Here is a 22,819-nt window from a genome sequence, read left to right as displayed (position 1 = left end):
AAACTTTTACGGTTATTTCGCGATTTGTAAGTTAAAACAACCAATTTAAAGGCACAAAATAGGCTTATTAACTAAGAATAATTATTTATCTATAAGAGAGTTTGAGAAAAGTGCAAAATAGTTGTAGAAACATCAAAAACAGCTGGCGGCAACAGGTGGTTTGGTCCCCAGAGGAACGCACGTGTTCGAAAACGTGTGGGTTTTGTTTACCTTAATTGATTTCAATTGGCTCAAATCAAACCAAGATGATACGAAAGGTGCCCCTAATTGTGATTTTGGGCTCCACGGGCACCGGCAAGACGAAGCTCTCCCTAGAATTGGCCGAACGCTTCGGGGGCGAGATAATCAGCGCAGATTCCATGCAGGTTTACACCCACTTGGACATTGCCACCGCCAAGGCCACCAAGGAGGAGCAGTCCCGGGCACGCCACCACCTACTGGACGTGGCCACTCCGTCGGAACCCTTTACAGTCGCCCACTTTCGCAATGCCGCTCTGCCCATCGTGGAACGCCTGCTCTCCAAGGCAACACCTCCAATTGTGGTGGGCGGCACCAATTACTACATAGAATCCCTTCTCTGGGATGTCCTGGTGGACTCGGAGGACAAGCAGGCTGCAGGCAATCCTCTAGGGGAGCATCTTAGCCAGGCAGACCTGAATGCCATGTCCACTCAGGACTTACATCATCATCTGGCCAAGATCGACAAGGGTAGCGCCAACCGCATCCACCCCAACAACCGGCGCAAGATCATCCGGGCCATCGATGTTTATCAAGGCACGGGGCAGACTTTAACCAAGAAGTTAGAGGACCAGCGAGCCCAACCAGGTGGAAACCGCCTAGGAGGACCCCTCCGCTATCCCCACATCATCCTCTTGTGGCTGCGCTGTCAACAGGAGGTTCTCAATGCCCGCTTAGACTCTCGGGTAGATGGAATGCTAGCTCAAGGACTCATCCGTGAGCTACGACAGTTCCATAATGCGCACCATGCCACCACCGTTCACGCGTATACCTCTGGAGTCCTGCAGACTATTGGTTACAAGGAGTTTGTGCCCTACCTGTTAAAATATGACCAACAGCAGGATGAAAAAATAGAAGAGTACCTTCGAAACCATAATTACAAGCTACCCAGTCAAGAAGAACTGAAGGAAGATGGGATCCCAGAAGGCTTGGATCTCCTGCGCAATTGCTGCGAAGAACTGAAGCTTGTAACGCGGCGTTACTCCAAAAAGCAGCTGAAGTGGATCAACAATCGATTCCTGGCCAGCAAGGATCGCCAGGTACCAGATCTCTTCGAATTGGACACAAGTGATGTGGCAGCTTGGCCAGAGGCAGTATATCAGCGGGCAGAGACCATAATTGAAAACTATCGCAATGACAAGATATGCGAGTTTAAGCCAATGGCCAAAAGGGAGCATCCTGGAGCGGATTTGGATGAGGAGACTAGCCACTTTTGCGCCACCTGCGAGCGACACTTCATCGGGGAGTACCAATGGGGACTGCATCTGAGGTCCAACAAACACAAGCGCCGAAAGGAGGGGCAGCGCAAGAGGGAAAGGGACCAGGAGACGAAGCTTTCAGCGGATCAAGCGAAGAAGCAGAAGGAAGAGGATGAGGATGAGGAGGCTCAGCGGCCACTCAGCCAAGTCAATGATACTGATAAGGAATTGTAAAACCAGACACGGCTAGGCAATAAATAAACCTACGTAAATTTGAGTCGATTGTTGTTGTTTTGAGTACCAATCCAATCCCACCGATCTGCTGCTGATGCAAGCGGCTTGAGGAGTACCTGATAACCCTACACCTCACAAATGGGGACCATAGACCGCAAGTGGGAGGTCGTTGCCTAGCCAGAAAAGCGAAAACGCGTAAACATGTTTGTGCACCGAATAACCAGCCCACATTCGCAATCGCCCACTGACTTCTCGTCTTTCATTTGCATTTCAGTTGCCAAGCGGTTCAGACGCAGTCAGCAGAAAATCTAGGCATCAACCATGAGTTCCAGCAAGATTGGTGAGTCTGCAGGGATCCATCCTTAGGGGATATCTAATTAAGCTTCTCAACTCCCACAGCTCTCCTCAGTGTGTCGGACAAGACGGGTCTGCTCGACTTGGGCAAGAGTCTGGTGGCCCTGGGCTTTGACCTGGTGGCCAGTGGAGGCACTGCAACCAGCTTGCGTGGTGCTGGCCTAAAAGTGAAGGATGTGTCGGAGATAACGGGAGCCCCCGAGATGCTGGGTGGACGTGTGAAGACCCTTCATCCGGCCGTGCACGCTGGAATCTTGTCTCGAACCACCGACTCTGACCTGGCTGACATGCGCAAGCAGGGCTTCGATCTCGTCCAGCTGGTGGTCTGCAATCTGTATCCCTTCGCTAGCACCATTGCTAAACCGGATGTTACGCTGGCCGATGCTGTGGAGAACATCGATATTGGTGGTGTTACCCTGCTTCGTGCGGCGGCCAAGAATCACCAGCGTGTCACGGTTGTTTGCGAGGCAGTGGACTACGACCGTGTGCTGGCGGAGCTGAAGGCTTTGGGGGATACCACCCTAGAGACGCGACAAGCTCTGGCCCTTAAGGCATTCACCCACACAGCAAGCTACGATGACGCTATTTCGGACTACTTCAGGAGGCAGTATGGATCGGGTGTGTCTCAGTTGCCGCTGCGGTATGGTATGAATCCTCACCAGAAACCGGCGCAGTTGTACACCCAGCTGGCTAAGCTACCCCTCACGGTGCTGAATGCCTCTCCGGGATTCATTAACCTGTGCGATGCTCTTAATGGCTGGCAATTAGTTCGAGAACTGAAGCAGGCCCTCCAGCTGCCGGCGGCCACCAGTTTCAAGCATGTGTCTCCTGCGGGAGCGGCTGTGGGAGTGCCCCTCAATGCGGCCCAGGCCAGGCTCTGCATGGTGGACGATCTGTATGAGCAGCTGACGCCCCTGGCTACGGCTTATGCCCGCGCTCGTGGAGCCGACCGCATGAGCTCCTTTGGCGACTTTGTGGCTTTGTCTGATGTGTGCGATGTGGTTACCGCCAGAATCATCTCGCGCGAGGTTTCGGATGGTATCATTGCCGCCGGCTACGAGCCAGAAGCTCTGGAGATCCTTAAGAAAAAGAAGAACGGCGGATACTGTATTCTCCAGGTAGCCTAATACATAAAAACATACTCTTTTTGGATATTGCATTTAATTAATTTAAATTCTAGATGGACCCCAACTACGAGCCCTCCGCGGTGGAGCGCAAGACCATTTTCGGACTGACTCTGGAGCAGAAGCGCAACGATGCCGTCATTGGCCCCTCGCTCTTCGCCAATGTGGTGAGCAAGCGTGGTCCTCTGCCCGAAGCGGCTGTGCGGGATCTAATCGTGGCCACCATTGCCTTGAAGTACACCCAGAGCAACTCAGTGTGCTATGCCCGCGATGGCCAGGTGGTAGGCATCGGTGCCGGCCAACAGTCGCGGATTCACTGCACTCGTCTGGCGGGTGAGAAAGCGGACAACTGGTGGCTGCGCCAGCATCCCAGCGTGGCCGGCATGAAGTTCAAGGCGGGCGTTAAGCGGGCGGAAATCTCAAATGCGATCGACAACTACGTTAATGGAACAGTGGGCAAGGACATGCCCCTATCGCAGTTCGAGGGAATGTATGTTATGGAGATATAGCATGTTTTAAGGGTCTCTAAACCGAATATTTTATGTATAGGTTCGACAAGGCGCCAGCCCAACTGACCAGCGAGGAAAAAGTTGAGTGGCTGAAGCAGCTGAGTGGTGTGGCCCTAGGATCCGACGCCTTCTTCCCCTTCCGTGACAATATCGACCGCGCCAGTCTGGTAAGTTAGTTGAATAGTATTTTAAAGTTCAAATATTAATGTTTACATCTGCCTATTCAGAGTGGTGTCTCTTACATTGGCAGTCCTGCAGGCTCCACCAATGATGCTGGCGTCATTGCCGCCTGCGATGAGCACGGCATCATTATGGCCCACACCAATCTGCGATTGTTCCACCATTAAGTTCAAGACTGTCTTGAGTACACGATTGATTTCTAGATTACTTCCGGTTGCAAAATATTCCATTTTTAAACTAATCTTTGCAAACCGAATACTGTCTCTCATAACAAACTAAACAAAAACACTCCAAGTGAAAAGACATTTTGAAAACAGGAAACAAAAGCTTTTATCTGCAATAATAACCTCTTTATGCAAACTATTTTTGATAACATTTTTAGTGTTTTAAGAACTTTTATAGATGTAAAAAATCCTTGTAAACAACCCCCTTTAAACTGCCCTATGTCCATTCCAAGTACAATAAAAACCACTTGCCTTTAGTTAGTTAAACGAACGCGGCCTCGACTAAACACTATTTATTTCAAGAATTAGTTTCTATGGAATGTACAGTTCTCGGGAGGCAGGGCCATCTGAGCTCCAGATCCCGGCCAGCTCCAAGTCGCGGTGTGGGCCTATCGGCTTCGCTGCCTCCGACAGGCGCCGCGACAATTGCACAGAAAGACGATGAAGGTGACGAAGAAGACGAGCACCGAGCCCAGGACCAGGGCCAGCGAGGTGGTCTGGTCATAGCTGGGCGAGGGATCCAGCACGTGCTGCTGGGGCAACAGCTCGAAGTCGACTAGCACTTGGGTGCCGTTGGGCGGCGGGCAGGGCTGCTGCACAATGATCTCCTGGTGCTGCACCTGAAGTTTGTTTATAAATATTATTTAAATAATATATAATTAATAAGATAGTCTTTTTTAGGACACCCACCTGCTTGTTCCGGCACAACTGCAGTCCGGCGGAATTGGACAACGTCTCGGCACTGTATTCATCCTGCACCAGGACAGGCAGGAGCCATCGTTCCGGCGAGACGAACTGCAGCCAGGACCAAAACTGGGCCAGGTTCTGGGGATGCACCAGGTAACCACCCACTGACGCCGCTGCCAGGCTGATCAATCCATTGACAATGCTCGCCGAGACCTTGCAGGGCAGCAGGTGGGCGCAGAACAGGGCCAGTGTCTGGATGAGCGTCAAGTAGAGCAGCATGTAGCCTGCATTTAAAGGCATTTATCAGAATGGTTCATTTACCAATGGTTGTTCTCAAGATAACTTACCCATGTACAGGTAAATGCCCGTATCGCTGCTGTTGGAATAGGTGTAAAGTCCCGCCATGCTGTGGGCTGGCAGCAAATAAGCCAACCAGATACATAGGCTGGGAAATAGGCCCAGAAGACTCTGCAAGAATTTCAAAATGTGTGGTTATTAAATATATCATTTCATATGTATCTTAGTTTAGGGATCTAATTTTTGAGCAGTTCTAATGATATATTGGCTTATACAAATTAAATAATGCGATCTGTTTATAGATTGTACTGCTATGTCATACAAGAAATCTATGTTTAAACCAAATAGTGGTCGGCCTTTAACCTTTTTTTAAAGATATTTAAGAATACAATTTTAATTATGAAGGAGTTTTATGGAAGTATTGAAGTATTTGCTCATAAAAATTAAATCCTTTGTTCTCTTCACAGAGTATTATATCACATAATATATCTACGTTTCAAGCCCTATGTAGTTACATTATAACTTGGTTTTATCATTGAAACAATTTTAAACTATTTAAATAACATTTTATAGCCCCTTACCTGCACAATGATGTAGAGACTGCGCGTATAGAGTCCCAGGCGGATGTCCCGCTCCGCATGACGGCGATCCTCTTGCGTGTCCCTGATGGTCAGCATGACCAGTGGCCAGTAGACCAGCACCATGACGCAATGATGGTAGCCCAGCCGGTCGTGATAGCTCAGCTGCGGATCGGAGGCGGGCACATCCCAGAAGATGCAGCCGATGCAGAGCGAGAGAACGGCTGCTGCGATGAGCTTGCTGATCCAGGTGAGCAGTGATCCCGGCTGCTTGTAGCCGGCGAATCGCTTGATCAAAGCACTGATCTGGCCAAAGAAGCCGGCCTTCAGTGTGAAGTTGGGCAGGGAGGCGGGCGGGGCAGCAAGTGGGGGCTCCGAGTTTATCTGGTCCCAGGCGTTGGCCAGGGATTCAATGCGGGCCGAGGACTCCAGCATGGCTGCCGCCGAAAGGTCGTCCAAGGTAACCAAATCCACTAAAATAATATATATTATTGACTATTAAAATTTAAGTTAATCCTCTGACTTACAGTAGTAATCTGCTGGGTTCTTGAATGGCGGGCATGGATAGCCCAGTTGACCCATGTGTCGTGGCAAGTCCGCTCGACTGCCGGAGAAGACGGTCCTTCCGCCGGAGAGCAGCAGCACTCCGGAGCACATGGAGAGGATTTCGAAGGTGGGCGGCTGCAGCGTCATGATAACGATGCGACCCCCACTGCACCATTGACGCAGGTACTCCACCAGGAAGAAGGTGTCAAAGATGTCCATGTTGCTGGTCACCTGGTCCAGGATTAGAAGCGAAGATTGCGCCAGCAGCTGGCAGGCCACACTCAAGCGCTGCTTCTCCGAGTGCGTTAGAGTGGACACATTGGAGGCACGCACTGTATTCAGCCCCAGATCCTCGATAAGCACATCCATGCGCTCTTCCAGATCGCTGCGATCCAGAGGACCTCTCAAAGCCGCGTGGAAGTTCAGAGTGCACTGGACACTCATCCGGGGATCCAGTGAGGACACCTCCAGAGCCGGAACATAGCTGCAGAGCTCCCGCAGACCGCGGCGACTCACCTGCTGTCCATTGATGAGGATCTCCCCTCCCAGTCGCTCACTCAATCCCGCCAAGCACTCGGATAGGGCACTTCCCTCCCGCTGCGAGGTGGCCATGATGGCGAACAGATCTCCGGCCTTGGCCTGCATGGACACACCGCGCAGGCAGGGATTCACATCGAGGCAGTGCACCTGGATGTTCGGGTAGATGAGGCCCATGCCCGACTGCTTGCGACTGCCTGGGTTGTGACCATTTCCGTTTCCGTTTCCATACTGCCTGGAGCTGCCGTACAGCCGGGCTTCGTTGTAGTCATAGCCCATTCCCCCACCGCCATCCACCTGACTCAGTCCGGCTCCCAGGAGATCCGCCTCGCTGTGCGACCTGTGGCCGTAGTGCTTCCCATTGCCCATGTATTGCTGCTGGTGCTGCTGCATCTGGTGGTGGTGCTGACCCACCGCGATGCTCGCCCTGCTGTTGGCCTGACGCAGTGCAGCCGCCGGAACACCCCCACCGCCCATCTGTGCCCGGGACTCCGGACGCGAGTGCGGCATGCCGCCGATGGCACGGAAGTCGGACTCGCTGCGGTACTTCCGGAGATTGGGCGGCACCCTGCTGCGGGTCGTCTCGTTGTCGCTGCTGTCGTAGCCACTGCTTCCGGCGCCCGCCGGTGCCCCCGAGCTGTCACGGAAGGCGCGGTTCACCCGCCCACGCACCCCACCTAGGGCACTGGAACCACCGTGACCAGGACCAGATCCTGGTCCAGGACCTGGACGATGCGACCGCTGAGATCCAGCGTTCGGCGGAAAGACGCGTGGCAGTCCAAACTTCAAGTATGTGTACATATTTGAGCCCAAGGGGGATCTGAAAGGGTTAAGCATTATTGGTTTTAAAATCAAATGTATAAAGTATATATTATGAAAATGTAACGAAGATGTTTATTACATTTTTATCGCATCATGTTCATTTTTCTTATTTAGAATAGTGTTCTTTGCTTTTGGAATTCAATTAAAGTTTAACTTTAAAGGAAGAAGCTTATTTGTATATGTTATGAATTAGATAGAACATTAACTATAAGGAAGAATAGTTTCCTAGGTAAGATTTGAAAGTTAGGAAGAGTTAAAAAGGAGCGGTTATTACCCTATAAAGCATATAAAGACATTTCTATTTATATGACGATGGTTATATTAACATTGTCGAGTGCTGAGATCATATAACCACATTCTTAACACTTAATTATGCTTAATAATGGTTTATTCAAATAATGTCTGGGATTACTCACTTGGGTCCGTAGCGCGGATGATTTAAGATTGATTGAACTGTGGTATCGCGTAGCTGGAAGTTTCCATATGGCAGCGGTGATTTGTCCGACGAGCCCAGAGCCGAATCGGTGAAGTCGGAGTTCAGGTTTTGCCTATTAATGGGGGGTATTCAAAAAGAAGATGGAAAGCGCTATAGAGAGTTGCAATGGGCGGCTGCAGTTGCGGTCAGCTGGACATGATTGGAGGGCTTGGCCATGACTCTTCAATTAGCCATTTATGGCATTTGAACTTCCGTTGGCTGCGGTTAAATCAACCGTCAAAACTCCGATCGACAGGTGCGGCCGGAGCCAGTAATTCCCCCGCCTGCTTCCGCCCCAGAGACCACACCCATGTCTGGATAGCTGGACAGCTTGATAGCTGGATATCTGGATAGCGGGGTTCCCCCACTTAACCACTCACCTGTAGATGGACCAGGCGTGCAGATCTTCGGAGGCCGCCGGTGGCAGCGGAGTATTGGGGCCATGGGGCACCGAGTAGCGTCGCTCCTCGCGTGACATCTTCTTGCCGCTCGAAAAGTTGCTCAGCTCCATGATCTGCTGGAAACACGGAGCGGGTTAGAGAGTTCGGGCCAAAATATTAAGCTAATTCCGAGCTAAACTGGGTCAAGAATGCTGCGAGAATGGCTGCGCTATTATTACTCATAATTGGCGGGAATTAGCCTAATGACAATGCCCACACATCCACACGCAGTGCCAGTTGAAGTCGAAGTCGGATTCGGATTCGGAATTGGAGTCGCATATTCACAACCATTGTCATGACAAAAGCGGAAATTGTGTCAGATATGATACGAGGCGAACTTGAGACACCCCTAACAATGAACCACTCGAAGTTCTCTCGGTTATTCAGCAATGAAATAGATTTTTTATAAAAATAAAGTTTATTCCATTTAATATATGAATACATTAATAATAGCTCCACTATAATTTGTAGTTACCTGTACTTTACTAAAAAATCATATTTACTAAAATTCTAACAACGTTTTCAAATTGATAAAATATGATTGTTTAAGACGAATGACAAGATAAGATGTCTTTAAAAAATACCGTTTGATATGAAATTACGAAAAACCGAAAGCCACAATCAATGTGATAATAACCATACAAATTGTAATTTTTATGGTAACCATTTTGTTTCGGTTGTATCTAAAAATGATAATATTTTATCGCTTTTCATTATACCTAGAGACAAAAGCAAAGCAGTTTGTATAATTTGAATATCACGGTGTTCTTTTGCCATCGTGCCAAAGTAATATTTTTTTGGGAATCTTAATCCGAGCAAGTGCACGAAACCCCCAAGACAATGACACCCAATCTGGTTCTGTCTTTCGGATTTCCAAGTTAATGTCTTGAGGAAATCCAAAGCGCAGGGCGGGAGAACAAAGCGCAGCTCATTTGGACACGGCCTCTGGGTTTTTAATTGCCAATGCAGGCCCCCTAAAAAAGGTACCATATCCATGCAAATGAACTGCAGTTTGTCTAGGCAGCATTATGCAACCAGCGAACGAAAGGCAAACAAACTAATGCAAAGCTGTCGCCGCATTTTGTGGACTCCAAATGGATGCAGTGCAGCGAGCCGTGCGGATTTCCGTTTTGCCAGCCGCAGAGATTACGTAGTCGAGTGTTCTACAAGTGCGGCGAAAGTGAGCGGCTTCAGATACTCCAACTACAAGATATATTCGCGATTGCAAGCTCCACTAGGCAGCTGCTAAAAGTGAAGCTGTGGTTTCGGAGCTGGGATTGGGGGGCGGTGTCCAAAAGAAGAAAGCTGGCGCCCGGATTACGGCATTCCATAGCAAATGCTTTCGCCCATCTACCATTGCAGATTATCATAAGATATTAAACGATTTTTTCCACGGAACTCGAAATCGGCCGGTGTATTAACACTTTTAATTGCGTGTTAAATTCGCTTTAATTAAAATCACTTGTGCCATAATCGCTTAAACGGATTTTCCTCGCAGTTCAACGCATTTTACTCGATTTTGTTTGTCTGCCAACGTTTTTGTTTATTATTATCATTTCTTTCTCCAACAATTATTTGCCTCTGTTTTTTGATGTAGCTTTTCTTGGCCGTAACCGTTTTTGCCGGGGCCTTTTGGCTTTTAGCAGCACTTGGCACAGAGTGAAAGTGGAAGTCAGGGAAGGTGGTTTTAATACCCGCGAGAGCCTGCTACAGTTCAGACATCCCATCGCCCATGCCGAGAAACCTACACGCAGTTGCAATACCAGATACTGGTACTTAACATATGCACCAAAAAATATTTCCCCAAGGGAATGTGTGGCATACACTACAATATACCTTACTTTTTCTTTTTAGTTTTCTTCATGATTGGAAATTAAAGTATTCTTGAATTTTTTAGGGTTCTTTGAAGAACTGTAACTTGTAATCTTCTATGACTATAAAAGATAGACCATTTTAAATGGTAGAATCAATCGGAAATAATTTGAAATAGTTTGAAGATGCGTACTAATATGGAATATATGGAGCAGACCTGAAAGCGCCCCAAAGATCGAGTTGTTTGCTTTTCAATTAATCAAAAATTTACCAAGGGAACCAACTCTTTAAGTAAGTAAAATAATCGTTTTATCTGTTTAAATAAATCCATAAGTTTTCTAATTTTGTATTTATTTTTTCCTTTAGCCCAGAAATATTTTCTAGTGTATTTATACTGAAAACTGGGCAGTCTATATGGGCCGCAAAGAAAGAGATGTGCGGCATCTAAAGCGTCGCTTTGTTGGGCTGCCTGTAATGAATGAATGGTATTGGGGGCAATGATACGGCTGCGACCACGACAGCGGCATTGATTTATGTGATCACGATGCTCGGTTGACTTCGCAGCCGATATCTAAGTATCTCGCAGTGCGCGTATCTGTATCTATCCATTTCCATTGTTCGCACAAGTGCGTGAAGCAAAAACATTGCGAATTGCACTTAAAAACCGACAGCTGACAGTGGAGGAAAGTGAACAAATGATTAAAGTGACTTTTGGTTTTTACCACATTTTTTAAAACAACAAAAACAAGCTGCTTAGTTTGAATGGCTTGGGAATTAAATAAACACCAAAATTACCACTGATTGATTCAATTGTTAGCTTAAATCGCACAATTAAAGCTACTCCAATTTATTTTTGTTTTTTTTTTGGTACCTTATTATGTGATGATTACTTAAGATTGCTTACTAAGATGTTTACCAGTTATTTATAAAAAGCAAGAATTCAAGAGTCTACCTCAGCACGTTTTGGAATTAAGAAAATTTAAGGTAGACATGTCCAAAAATAGAATAAAGTAGAGTTTATGAGAGGTAAAATCTTACTGGAAATAGACCTAGAACTAATGATCAGATAGTTTACCTTTATAATAATTGTTTTCTCATTTTTCACATATGATCCTAAAACACAGAAATCTAGCCTGAAGGGAAATGTGATTGTTTAGTTCCCATGATTGCAAGAATCAGTGAGTTATTGTTTTTCCCTAGCTCTTGGGTGGCATTCCACACTTATCTGGCCATTAGCCAAGCCTTAGCGGACTTTATCAGATTGCGGGCCTCGAATATCCGAGCTTGCAACATGAAAAACTAGATGCAGCTGGGGCCAAAATCCAGGCAAAGTTCCGCTGCAGTTACAGCTGCAGTCTGGCCAGAATTATTTCATACTCTCAATGGCTTATATATAGCCTACGGCCAAGTGGGTCACTCGATCGTTGCATGATCGGTCAGAGAGACGGAAACTAAAACCGAAGCTAGCGGATATTTGCCTGTCAACGAGGCCGGCTGCTGCTGGTGTGAATAAATCACACAATGCGCTAAGTAATTGGTTATAAGCAACGGTTATTGGCAATAGCTTAGCAGTCCATTGGCCGATTAGGCCAATTGGCAGTCGGTTGCTTGACTTGGCCAAGATGTTGCATATGCAGACGTGGTGGAGTGGAGTCCCGTTGCTGTCATTCTGCATTCCCGTTGGCCAAGAAGCCACGAAGATGTCAGTTGACAAGTCGAGAACCGTTTGCCGCACTCACATGACCATTGATGCAAAACTGCAGTTAGACACGAGCTGTGACCACGATGGCTCCGGTTCCTACTCCGGTTTTTCGGTCACTGCTCGCCGGCTTGTGCGCGCACATTTTATGATTTAATGGAGCGCGCCCAAGTGGCTTTCAAGTGGTCCCAGTCCCCAGACCCCCATAACCATTTGTTGCTCTCTCTCATGGATGGATTGTACTTTACTGGCTTGAAAGATTGCTCGGTGGTACTCGAAAGATGTGTGATTGGGTCTGCTAACGAGACCTGACCTGCGGTTCAGCCAGCCTGGGCCCATCCATTTCCATTCCCACGCAAAAGCCAATTAAATTGGGTTGCTGGGCTCTTAATTTCACTGCCCAAAACTGGTTCCCTGGACATGTAGACAACAGGTGGGTCGGTCAGACTCCCTCCCATATCCAAAGCTGGCCTCTGATTGCCGCTGACGGACTGACTGAGTGACTGAATGACTAACTGACTAACTGATGGACTGGGAAGATCTCGCTGAGAAAGTGAAACTCTTGTGGCATAATTTGTAGTTGCTGCTGCAGCGGCTGCGGCACACGGGGCGTATGATAAATGCCTACAAAATATTTTGCGACTGCCTCGAAGTGGGTCACAGTTGCAGTTTTGTAATTTGCGATTAATAAAACAAGGGAAACTGCATACACAACGACGCTTGAATGCACTCAAAGCCGTTAAGATTTTATTAAACTGGGAAAATTTATTTGGACGTGAGAAGACAAAAGCTTAACTGCATAAACATTAAGGCAAAACAGGAGAATTCACTTTCAATTCTTGGAATTAACATTTTTAGAAAGTTCGTATCACAGTTTTACTTTATAAATGTTTAATAGATTGGACAAATTATAAAATCCTCCAACTAATATACAGTTAATTGCTGTTCATTACGAGAATATATATTCAGTTTAAAATTAAATTTTTAACGCTTTTAGTAAGTTTCTTAAATGTTCTGCAGATGTTTCTCTCTAAAAAACTTATGCATGACAAGATTTACCTGCTAATTTAAAGTCTCTTGAAATGGTTTTCGTATTTTACGTATCAAGATAAAACCCAACAGAAATAAAGATGAGAAATCCTTAATAAATGAGATGATTTCCCTTAAATAAGTATTTAATGTCTCCGTGAGTCATTAAAAATTCGCAAAATTCTGAAAGAAACCGCAAGACGCAAAGTCACTAATGTGTTAAGCCAGAAACCTGAATGGGATCACGTAGGCTGATAAATTTAGACACATTCGCATCGTCAAAGTGGAAATACCCTTCTCAGGACCCGCAGAAATATATCCATTATTTGATGGAGGGGCGGGTCCTGCAAAAGGGGCGGCAAACGAGAGCCGATTTCGAGCGCTGACTAATGCCATCGCCAGTTGCAAATTAATAATAAACAAATTAAATGATTGCCAGCCCGTGGCCAACATTCCTCGCTCCATTCCGGCGACAAAGCGGTTTGTTGAACTTGCTCGTCGTCCGGTTTGGAAAGATGAAATTTTTTGTGATTATACCTCGGGAGGAAAGGCACTGGCATTCGACGAGATGAGATGTTTTGTGTGTGTGTTAATTGAACACTCGGGTTCCAGATATTTTTGTTCGGGTTTTTGTTTGATTTTTAGCACGTTTTTTTGTGCCTCCATATCGCATCATATCGTTGTCGCTGCCGTTGCCGTTGCCTGTGGCCGGCAGAAGCCAGTATGCAAATTGCTGGCCACGTTGTGAGATAGATGCTCACGCTTTTAACTACTGGCCTCCATGGCGGATGAGCGACAGTCAGTCAAAAAAAAAACGACAAGCACGCAGCGAGGAAATCTTTAAGCTGCCACAGCAATTCGACTTGTGAAAGTTTCGGCTGCGTAAATTGATTATGAGTGGGTAAACGTCGACGAAACACGGGCAGAGATGGTCCAGGCCCAGCAGGTGAATGGATGCACGGCGAGAAAAATTGTTACAGTTTTTTTATAAAAAAAATAATATTAATACATTATGAAATATTTTTATTAAGTTTTATTACATTTGTTTTGTAACAAGAAAATGATTTTAGAACTTTAAGAGATCTTGGAGATCTGGTTTAGTTATAAATTTATTTCCTGTTCAAGAATTTTTTTTGCCTGAGGTTTTTTACTCGTAAATATTTGAAGAATGACAGCTTTTAATGCGTCAGTTCCAAGTTATTTACGTTTTTCCCAGCAACTAAGTCATTGATTGATTCAACAAATCTTATGAACTGTCAACAAAAGCTGCGAGAACTGGAAGGGTGGAATGATAAATTAAACACTGACTAATGGGAATCCAAAGCTAACCCAATTTGTGAGCCAGTCGCCGTTGAGGCTAATGAATCTGGCCCACAAATCGCCATAGAATTGGGCAATATCCGAGTTTCCGAGGCAGGGGCATTGCCAGAAATGAGTTAACCAACGAGCTGGCAGAAATGCGAGCACAAGAATTCCGCTGACGTCGCTCTATGACTATGACCCCAAAAAGTCGAGCTAATGTCATGCCGTCAACGAATATTCGTCATGGCTGCATAGCCCCCACCACCACCACCACCGCAGAAAAGCACCGTCGAAACCACCGTGGTGGTCTCATTTCAGCGTTTTTCAGCGGATCGGCTTTCAGTTTCCAGCGCTTCTGCGTTCAGTTTTCGCTTTGTGGTTAGAAAACTCAGGCAAGGTCAGTTTTATTAATTGCCCAAACGGAATACGAAACTTTGCCTCAGTTTCGGGCATCTTTACAGGCAATTAACGGCGAGCAGAAACCAAAACAAATCCCCCCGGCCAAACGAGTCGCAACAAAACACTTTCCTGTATTGCAACAGACTTGTGAAAGTGGCCAACAATTGTGGGTAAAATTTGCATGCTAAAGCCAATCCCGCCGCTCCCATTCGCCTCCTCCACAAAAGACACGTGTGCCACCAGGCTAATTGACATAAATTCCATGGCAAACCAAACGAAAACAGAAAAATGGCAATTTTTCCCTGCGTTGCCATTGCATGCATAAAAATGCGACAGACAGGCGTATTTGGCCAAATTCCCGAACACACCCAGAGACCCAAAGACACAGACCGACCCGGTCTTAGGCGCCAATTCCACACTCAGAAAAATATATCAGCTTATCTGAAGAAAGTCGGTATAAATTTGATTTGGTAATCAGACAGTACGTTTGGAATTTAACGTATATCAAAGCAATTACTAGCTTCATCAGACTTTATTGTAATTTAACATTTCTCATCTTCTTGTTATGCTGAAACCAGCTTTTGAGCTGCAAAATTCCTTCAGATTATGCGTGAAATGAAGATAAACACTTTAACCGGTTTAGTTTATATAAGTTTAGGAAATTTAATTACTCACATAATTAAATACATTAATTAAAATCGCTTTTCTTCTTAACCACTTTAAAAAATTGTAACTTAAGAAATTAATAATATTCCGATGAAAAAAAAACTTGATATTGAAAAATGACAATTCTTCAAGTTGTATATTTTTAATAGGAAAGGGTAATCTTTTAAAGAAAGTGAATATGGATATAATTTGTTTAAGCTAACGTAAAATTGTTGAAGTCTATCCTAGATAATGTTATACAGATAAGTTGATTTTTTTGCCGTTGTTCAAGTCACTTTATATCTTTTATATCTTTGATACAATCTATATTCTTACAGACATTAATTAATTTTTTTCACTATAGTGAAAACTGAGGAGGCCAAGTGTGTGACATGGATTTTAAGAGCGATTTATTCGGCTCGCGTTGCCTGTATCCATGTCAAATCATCTCCGAATCCGACTCCGACTCCGGGCATTCTGATTCTATGTCAGAGGCATGTCTGAACCGTGTCTGTGAACCTGGAGTGAAATGAATTGAAGTTCTTTCTTTACGGCCATAAAAGTCACGAAGTGTGTGTAGCACCGTCGACTGAAATGTACTTTCTTCGCCTAATTATGCAGCTGTTCTGCTTCTGCTGCTGCGGCTTCTTTTTCTCCTCGGCCCTACTGTGTTAATTTAATTACAATAAAAAGTAAATTAACTGGCTGTGGCCCCGTAGCGTATCTATCAATGCCCACAATTTTCATGGTCGCAGCTTTTAATGGCCCCGCAGTGGGAGAGATTGGCCGTGCAACGGGGGAATTTCGAATTTGCATTTCCTGCTCGTTGAGTTTTCACTTTGCCGATCCAGCGGGCAAGGGTCTCTTGGTCTTTGAGTCGCATCATCATCGTTCCGTTGGCCCGCCGCTGACTTCATCCAGTGGGAGATCATTAAATGCAATGATTCATCCGTCTCGGAATAGCCAGCGACTAAGTTCAATTGAAAATATATACTGAGATTGAGAGTCCGAGGGAACCAGAACAAGTTTTGGCCAACAAGATGCAGCCACACCTAGGGATAACCGATCGAAAACCCGCCTAGACCCAAGACAAAGACCAGATACCATATACCACATACCATATACCTTACACCAGATACCACCACCCCACTCCAGTTTCGAACTCACCACAAAGCCATAACTGACAATCAATTTAACTTAAGCTGGCTTTTTTGCCTCGCCTTCGTCTTTTTTGTCTAGACTCCGCGTTGCTGTCTTAAGTCTTTTGATTTGTCTCTGTGTTTCTGTATTTGTTTTTTCTTTTGGACTGGAATTGAAATTGTCGAAATTGAATTACGACCGCTCCGAGATCTTGTCACTGCCTGTCGGTCCGTTTCTAAACGTTTTTTTTTTTCTCTGTTTCAGCGTTGTTTAGTGAATCTTTTTTTGTGTTGTATCTTTTGGGTCCCAAACAGCAGCCACAAATCATCGAGCCCCGTTAGCAGCTATAATAATACTGTTAACTAATTTACGCCGCAGCATCGGCAAAAACAACAATGGGAAAATCAAAAAGAAAAACAATCCAGCAAGTCAGCGCGAAGAACCAGAAATCATTTTGGGACTTTTTCAATGAGCTTGGCCATGGCTTTAACAGCATTCTAACGGGCCGGCCAACATGACATGGCTAATTAGGTGCGAGAATCTTTGGAAGTGGCTGCCAAACGGAGGCTGGGAATTTGCATTGCGAAGGGCCAGAGGCATTAGGTTGACAATGATCTGCAGTCGGGGGCCCTGAGAATGGTGCTAAAAGCCCTGATGGCCAAATCGACATTAGCCCGCGGCTCCAATTCGATGGGAAATCAAGTTTCGCGGCACGAAATTTTGAAAGTGATTGTGAGCGCAGATTGGCAGCTGCATCGAAATTGCAAAATGAATGTGAAAGTTGCTTAGCCGCGTGGTTATTCTTTATGAGCCAATACGGGATGAGTACACTCAGAAATAAAATACTTCTCTCTTGTTACAAGAGGTCTCGTTCGGACCTGTTATGGCTTTCACATCTTGTTCGAAAATAAAAAGAACAAAAATAACAAATATTCAGGTCACAGAATGTGACGATAAAGTAAAAACTAAACAACGAAATATATAGTTTGATTGCATTATAATAAATTTATTTTAGGTACACAAAAGAAAAATATGTAAAGTATCGTTCATTACTATACAAGTGTAATAGAGCTATTCTAAGGTAAAGTTGTAGTGCTTTGACAACGTTATTACTTTAGAACTGCTGGATATGTGCAAAAATAAGTGCCCATAAATTATGCAAACATTTCTAAGGGCGCATAAACATATATTTATGTGGCTAAACTATAAACATAAAAACAAATAATTGCGATATAGCTCTATCGGAGGCTTGAGGCTGTTTTTACGAGGGAATGACCAGACCAAGACGATGCTGGCATCTGCGGGTAGAGCAAACAACAAGCGATTCCGGAGAGCCAAGAACCCAGCTCCGCAAAGGCAAAGCCAAAGACAGCCGGCCAAACAAACAAACAAACTGAAACTCGTATCTGTGAGATACACACTCGCATACAGTAGGAAAAACTTGTTTAATACTTATGGTTTTTATGTCTTTAGAAAATATTTTTGCGTTTAATAACAACATCTCTAAAAGTTCAGAAATTGTTAATATAAAGTCAAAACCATTAAGACCTAAAACAAAAATACCTTTAGTAAATGATAAAACATTTTTTTCTTCTGGGTTTTTTAACTTGTCAGCGAATAAAAATAAATACTTTGATTTATATATTGAAACTATCAAATTATAAATATTTATCTGAGCTGCCTATTTCGATTTAATATCGAGCTCTGTTTTTTTCCCTGTGCAGCGAAGCAGTGAGCTGCAGAGAAAATAAAAGACAAGACAAGCCGAGCACCAGGCACTTGGCTGTTTGTGCGACTCCGGCTTTGGCTGGCACTTGGGTTCTGGTTTTGGCTTTGGCTTCAACTTCACTTTGGCTCGGATCGTTCGGTTCTGCAGGGAGCAGAGAGCAGGGAGCTGAAAGCAGGGCGCTGAGCGAGCGGCCAAGAAGTGCTGCAAATGGTGGAGGCTAAGATACATTTGCTAGACAAAACCCGCTCGCGGGATCTTTGACCTGCGATGGTGACGACCGCGCGAGCAGAACAGTGGAGTACGAACAGAACAGAACCAGAAGGTATGGAGGTATACCAATAGGAAGGTAAAGAACGTGGAGCGTGGTGGTTTCGGATGTGGAGACTCGTTGAGGTGGCAAGTGCTGGTCGCTTGCCTTAATACAATTAACAGTAAATACCAGTTGGCCAGTTGGACTCTAATTAGCCGCTCGGCGACACTCATTCATGACTTAGATACAGCAATACAACACTTACATTACAATGTTGATCTGCTGGCTACACCGATGTCTGCATATTTTATATAGACCATATAGACACACAACAGCACTACACTCTGCACACGCCACTTGTATTTTTTGCCACTTTTTTCTTTCCTTTTTTTTTAATGGTATCTATTGGGTATTTCGCGAGTCAACAAATAACCACATTTGCATGCACTTCCTGGAGGCCATTAAAATATATATTCGCCTTTGCACAGGTATATATACTTTTGTTGCCCGTTAAGCCGTAAACATTTCAATTAGATTTCCATAAGCGTTGAATGTTCTCTACTATATATATTTTTTTGTTATTTTCTGCTGGGAATTATGTGTTGAGGCGCCGCCAGAAAAAAAACGATCGACGCGAACCGCGGATCGGTGGAGGCAACTCTCTCGGAGCTCGGCTCGCAGCGAACTGATCTGAACTTGGCCTCGGCCGCCATCTTAGCCCGCTTGCTTTGGCTGGAAGTGTTGGCCCGGAGAGCGCCGTTTTCCAGCCGGAGCGGACTCTTCCGCTGGCTCTACCAATTGGAATGGTCTTAGCTCCGAGCAACAGTTTCAGTTCAGTTGGAACAGCGCGCTCAGTTGATTTGGACGTGTTCGCGGAGGTTAGCAGTGTTTATATATCGCGTAAAGATATCTTGAAAATATTAATGTTCTAAAAGAGATATAGATTTATAACTTTAATTTATATAAAACCCTTGTAGGTCTAAAGTTACAAGCTTCTTTGTACATAAAGTGTCTTACATCTTTCACAATTTTGATTTTTTCCCCTATATTATGAATACATGGTCTCTCCATCTCTCTCTGTGTCTATCTTTCTCTCTGAAAACTTATCTTATTTAGAGAGCTAATGTAGTTAAAGAAAACTCTTGCTTACTTATACTAAAGTTTTAATTAAAAATACATAATCAAAACGTAATAGAATATGACGTTTTTAAATAAATTGCTTTTAAATATAATATAATTATTAATATTAGGTGACTTGATATTTTACCAAATTCAATCTCTTGGTATCAACATGTTTTCTCTCTCTATAAACCAGTCTCTTTGTATTCTCTCTCCTCTCACTGGAAATCAGCTCTTACCCAAGCCACTCTTGAGCCACGAACAGAGAGTAAGGCCCAAAGAGCACAAGAAGAATAAACAAACAAAAGCAGGCTCTCTCAGTGGTGGCTATGAAAATGATCGGCAGCGACTACGTACTGGAAGCCCACAACATTTTCCACACCACCGAGGTGGGTTCTCTTCAGGCTCGTGAAAAACCCTCTACCATAAAACCTTCTTTGTTTTCATTTGATTCTGACAACAGGTGGATGGTGGTGGCTGTTTCAATGGAGCCGGCAACTCGGCCCTGGTGCTTAAGGGCGTCAATCTCACCGTGCACAGCGGCGAGGTTATGGCCATTCTGGGATCGAAAGGTATTACTAAATACTACATATACTTTAGAGTCAAATAATAATTGAATTCGACTTTCAGGCAGTGGTAAGAGGGCTCTCTTAGACGTCATATCAAGACGCGCCGATGGAGCCACTCGGGGTCAGGTGCTGCTCAATGGATCACCACTCTCGAAGGCCTTGTTCCAACAGCGATGCGGATATGTGACCCAGTCCTGCACCTTTGTTCCTGGTCTCACAGTGGCCCAGACCCTTCACTACACTCCCACCATAGTGAGTATATATTTAAAATATGTTATAAACGTTTAAAAATGTTTATTTTTATATTCATAATTTATTCTAAATATATTGTTGCTGCAGTAGGGTAGGTTTTAAAATAAGATTTTTTTTTATGTTCTGTCATTTTACGATGACAACCTATATTACAATTTAACTGGCTGAACTTTTTTGGCATGTTCAAATCTGATTACGTTTCAACTTTTTGAAAAGATAATCTAAACAAATATGGAGTCTCTTAAAAGCGTATAAGGTGCTACTCGTTAATTCTTAATTGAAATGCGGTAAAATGCGTATCAATTATTGGGAAGTCGGGGCAATGCGGGCAACACTTTTTGTAGTGGCATATAATAAATAATCCCTTTGCAGTTGAGTGGTTACCTGAAGAGTTCCAAGGTGCGACAAGTGCTGGCGGATTTGGCCCTCTCACAAGTGGCTCACAAGCGAGTGGAGTACTTGAATATCAGCGAGGCACGACGTCTGGCTATTGGCATCCAGTTGGTCAGAGATCCTGGTAAGATATATACCATGTACCACGAGAGTCCTTTAATTAATTTAAGGTTCTCTTTAGTCATGCTGTTGCTGGATGAGCCAACCCATGGCCTGGATCCCTTGAGTGCCTATCTGCTGATATCCATTCTGTCCAACACGGCCAAGAAAACGGGTTGTGGTATCCTACTTTCGCTGGAGAAGCCACGATCCGATGTTTTTCCATTCCTGGATCGAGCCCTGTTCCTCTGCCTGGGCGGTGTGGTTTATTCCGGAGGCACTCGTGCCATGCTGGAGTACTTCCACGGCATTGGATTTCCCTGTCCCCAGCTGGAGAATCCCCTAATGTACTATCTCTGCCTGTCCACCGTGGACCGTCGAAGTCGGGATCGATTCTTGGAGTCCAGCCAGCAGATCGAGGCATTAGTGGAGCGATTCTCCCGGGAAACTCCCATCTCGGATGCCCCGCTGAATAATATGGGATCTGGCAAGGTGCCACTGGCGTACGGAAAACCAGGGGAACTGAAAGTTTGGGTTATGTTGTACTTGTAAGTAGAGCTGAAAATATTTGTTTCTTAATAATTTAAATTATTTTATTATTTGTCTAGAAAACTACTGGCATCAACCTTCTCCTGCGGCCTGGTGGGCATGAAGACACTATTTCTACGCATGCTTTTACTTCCTTTGGCCTTGAGCATCTTGTGGGCCTTTTACACAGAAGTCGGGGTAAGTCCGGGAATAAATATATTAAGTACAGGTTACTAATGGTTGTGTTTCAGGACGATGCCCATGGATTCTTTACCAAAAACGGCATGATCCTTAATATTTTGGGGTTGTCCTACGGCTGCGGAATTCTGACCACCATATCCTTATGTGAGTAGTGACTTTAATTGTCAAGTCATAAATGTCTCGCTAAACATCCGAATCCATTTTGCAGTTCCCATTTGGCGCAAAAAGTTCTCACAGGACAACCCAGAGGGACTTTATTCGGGAACTACTCTACTGATTGCCTACAACTCAGTTTCTATACCATTCTCCGCTGTGTCCGCTGTAATTGCCAGCTGTGTGGTTTATCCGTAAGTTCTTGGTAAATGGTAAAAGGTCTCAGAAATAATCTTTAATTTCTTACAGTCTCCTCTTGGATGTTAAGTACAACAATGGCATCGTCTTCGCCTATCTGTTTGTTGCCCTTTGGTCCAGTTTTGTCCTTGCCGAGCAACTCACGATCGCCTTCCTCTTGGTGGTCAAGGTTCCTTTCAACGCAGCCATCGCAGTGACCTATGTGCTGGTCATCAGTATTGCATTGGCCAGTGGAACAGTGCGGTGAGTTAGCAGGTCTTTGATATATAGTTAAAATTGCTTATATTTCATTAATTAAGAATGACTTAATAAGTCGTTGAATAAGATTATACTATCTTTAGATATTCCTTATTGAAAAATGTAATTTAAAAATGTTATCTTTCTCCAGGTCCTTCAAAGGACTCCAGCCCTGGCTGCAGGACAACACAAAGGGCACCCACACGCGCTACGCATCTTCCCTGCTGCACAGCATCGCCTTCCAATCGCGGAAACTCAACTGCACCCCCACCGCCTCCGTGATCTGTCCCAAGCCAGCGGACTTTATGCACGAGCGACTGGGATTGCCGGATCCGGATGTAAGTGCTTTGATTTTTATTATATTACAATGGTTTATTGATTCGAATCGAAATATAATTCATTGCGCAGGAAACCATCGATGTGGCCGCCTCTTGTGCATTTGCCGTGGGACTGGCCGCCTTCAACATGCTGGTCTACTTGTTTCCCATGCCACGATGTGTTCGCCAGAAGTTCAAGGACTGAGGATCGTCAATTTTGCAGTGCAGAATTTACACTAAGTTTCCTTTAGACTTTATTTTAATTTAATAAAAGACACTCTCAAATTATCTATTTAAACGTAACC

At 44.8% G+C, this 22,819-nt stretch overlaps 4 protein-coding genes across 5 annotated transcripts; 3 read left to right on the top strand and 1 right to left on the bottom strand.

Moving 5' to 3' along the window:
* The first annotated feature begins 44 nt into the window (after positions 1 to 44).
* Positions 45 to 1,713, top strand: LOC119563498 (tRNA dimethylallyltransferase). The gene has a single exon (XM_037876938.1). The coding sequence runs from the start codon at positions 246 to 248 to the stop codon at positions 1,668 to 1,670; it is 1,425 nt and encodes a 474-aa protein (XP_037732866.1). The 5' UTR covers positions 45 to 245; the 3' UTR covers positions 1,671 to 1,713.
* Positions 1,714 to 1,938: 225 nt separating this feature from the next.
* On the top strand, positions 1,939 to 4,332 carry LOC119563497 (bifunctional purine biosynthesis protein ATIC). The gene is made up of 5 exons (XM_037876937.1): positions 1,939 to 2,010; positions 2,070 to 3,142; positions 3,205 to 3,638; positions 3,698 to 3,824; positions 3,885 to 4,332. Exons 1-5 carry the CDS (start codon positions 1,992 to 1,994, stop codon positions 4,002 to 4,004), a joined length of 1,773 nt encoding a protein of 590 aa, XP_037732865.1. The 5' UTR covers positions 1,939 to 1,991; the 3' UTR covers positions 4,005 to 4,332.
* LOC119563496 (ATP-binding cassette sub-family G member 8) lies at positions 4,315 to 19,121 on the bottom strand. The gene is made up of 8 exons (XM_037876935.1): positions 18,714 to 19,121; positions 8,384 to 8,517; positions 7,945 to 8,076; positions 6,151 to 7,526; positions 5,627 to 6,096; positions 5,096 to 5,216; positions 4,752 to 5,032; positions 4,315 to 4,681 (listed from the first exon to the last, which is right to left on the bottom strand). The coding sequence occupies exons 2-8, from the start codon at positions 8,512 to 8,514 to the stop codon at positions 4,451 to 4,453; spliced, it is 2,742 nt and encodes a 913-aa protein (XP_037732863.1). The 5' UTR covers positions 8,515 to 8,517; positions 18,714 to 19,121; the 3' UTR covers positions 4,315 to 4,450.
* A 115-nt stretch (positions 19,122 to 19,236) lies between these two features.
* Positions 19,237 to 22,817, top strand: LOC119560455 (ATP-binding cassette sub-family G member 5). 2 transcript variants are annotated; one of them, XM_037873907.1, is made up of 12 exons: positions 19,237 to 19,326; positions 19,800 to 19,956; positions 20,031 to 20,139; positions 20,198 to 20,388; positions 20,761 to 20,905; positions 20,963 to 21,428; positions 21,489 to 21,606; positions 21,660 to 21,753; positions 21,818 to 21,956; positions 22,012 to 22,203; positions 22,349 to 22,535; positions 22,606 to 22,817. In XM_037873907.1, the coding sequence occupies exons 2-12, from the start codon at positions 19,897 to 19,899 to the stop codon at positions 22,717 to 22,719; spliced, it is 1,815 nt and encodes a 604-aa protein (XP_037729835.1). In that variant the 5' UTR covers positions 19,237 to 19,326; positions 19,800 to 19,896; the 3' UTR covers positions 22,720 to 22,817. The 2 variants fall into 2 exon arrangements, with proteins under 2 accessions (XP_037729835.1, XP_037729845.1); XM_037873917.1 differs by having other exon boundaries at positions 19,308 to 19,326; positions 19,764 to 19,956.
* The last annotated feature ends 2 nt before the right edge of the window (positions 22,818 to 22,819 follow it).

Source organism: Drosophila subpulchrella, chromosome 3R (genome assembly GCF_014743375.2).
Source record: "Drosophila subpulchrella strain 33 F10 #4 breed RU33 chromosome 3R, RU_Dsub_v1.1 Primary Assembly, whole genome shotgun sequence".
Classification (NCBI taxonomy): Eukaryota; Metazoa; Arthropoda; class Insecta; order Diptera; family Drosophilidae; genus Drosophila; species Drosophila subpulchrella.
This window is presented reverse-complemented; position numbering and strand designations above follow the sequence as displayed.

Bases quoted from the DNA above. Each gene is read 5' to 3' on its own strand.
- LOC119563498 (XM_037876938.1), top strand. From the start codon at position 246: ATGATACGAAAGGTGCCCCTAATTGTGATTTTGGGCTCCACGGGCACC.
- LOC119563497 (XM_037876937.1), top strand. The intron at 3,143-3,204 runs GTAGCCTAATAC...TTTAAATTCTAG, and splicing joins GCGGATACTGTATTCTCCAG to ATGGACCCCAACTACGAGCC. The intron at 3,825-3,884 runs GTAAGTTAGTTG...CTGCCTATTCAG, and splicing joins ATATCGACCGCGCCAGTCTG to AGTGGTGTCTCTTACATTGG.
- LOC119563496 (XM_037876935.1), bottom strand. From the start codon at position 8,514: ATGGAGCTGAGCAACTTTTCGAGCGGCAAGAAGATGTCACGCGAGGAG. The intron at 7,527-7,944 runs GTGAGTAATCCC...TAACCCTTTCAG, and splicing joins CATCCGCGCTACGGACCCAA to ATCCCCCTTGGGCTCAAATA. The intron at 4,682-4,751 runs GTGGGTGTCCTA...AACAAACTTCAG, and splicing joins AGTTGTGCCGGAACAAGCAG to GTGCAGCACCAGGAGATCAT.
- LOC119560455 (XM_037873907.1), top strand. From the start codon at position 19,897: ATGAAAATGATCGGCAGCGACTACGTACTGGAAGCCCACAACATTTTC. The intron at 21,754-21,817 runs GTGAGTAGTGAC...TCCATTTTGCAG, and splicing joins TCTGACCACCATATCCTTAT to TTCCCATTTGGCGCAAAAAG. The intron at 22,204-22,348 runs GTGAGTTAGCAG...ATCTTTCTCCAG, and splicing joins TTGGCCAGTGGAACAGTGCG to GTCCTTCAAAGGACTCCAGC.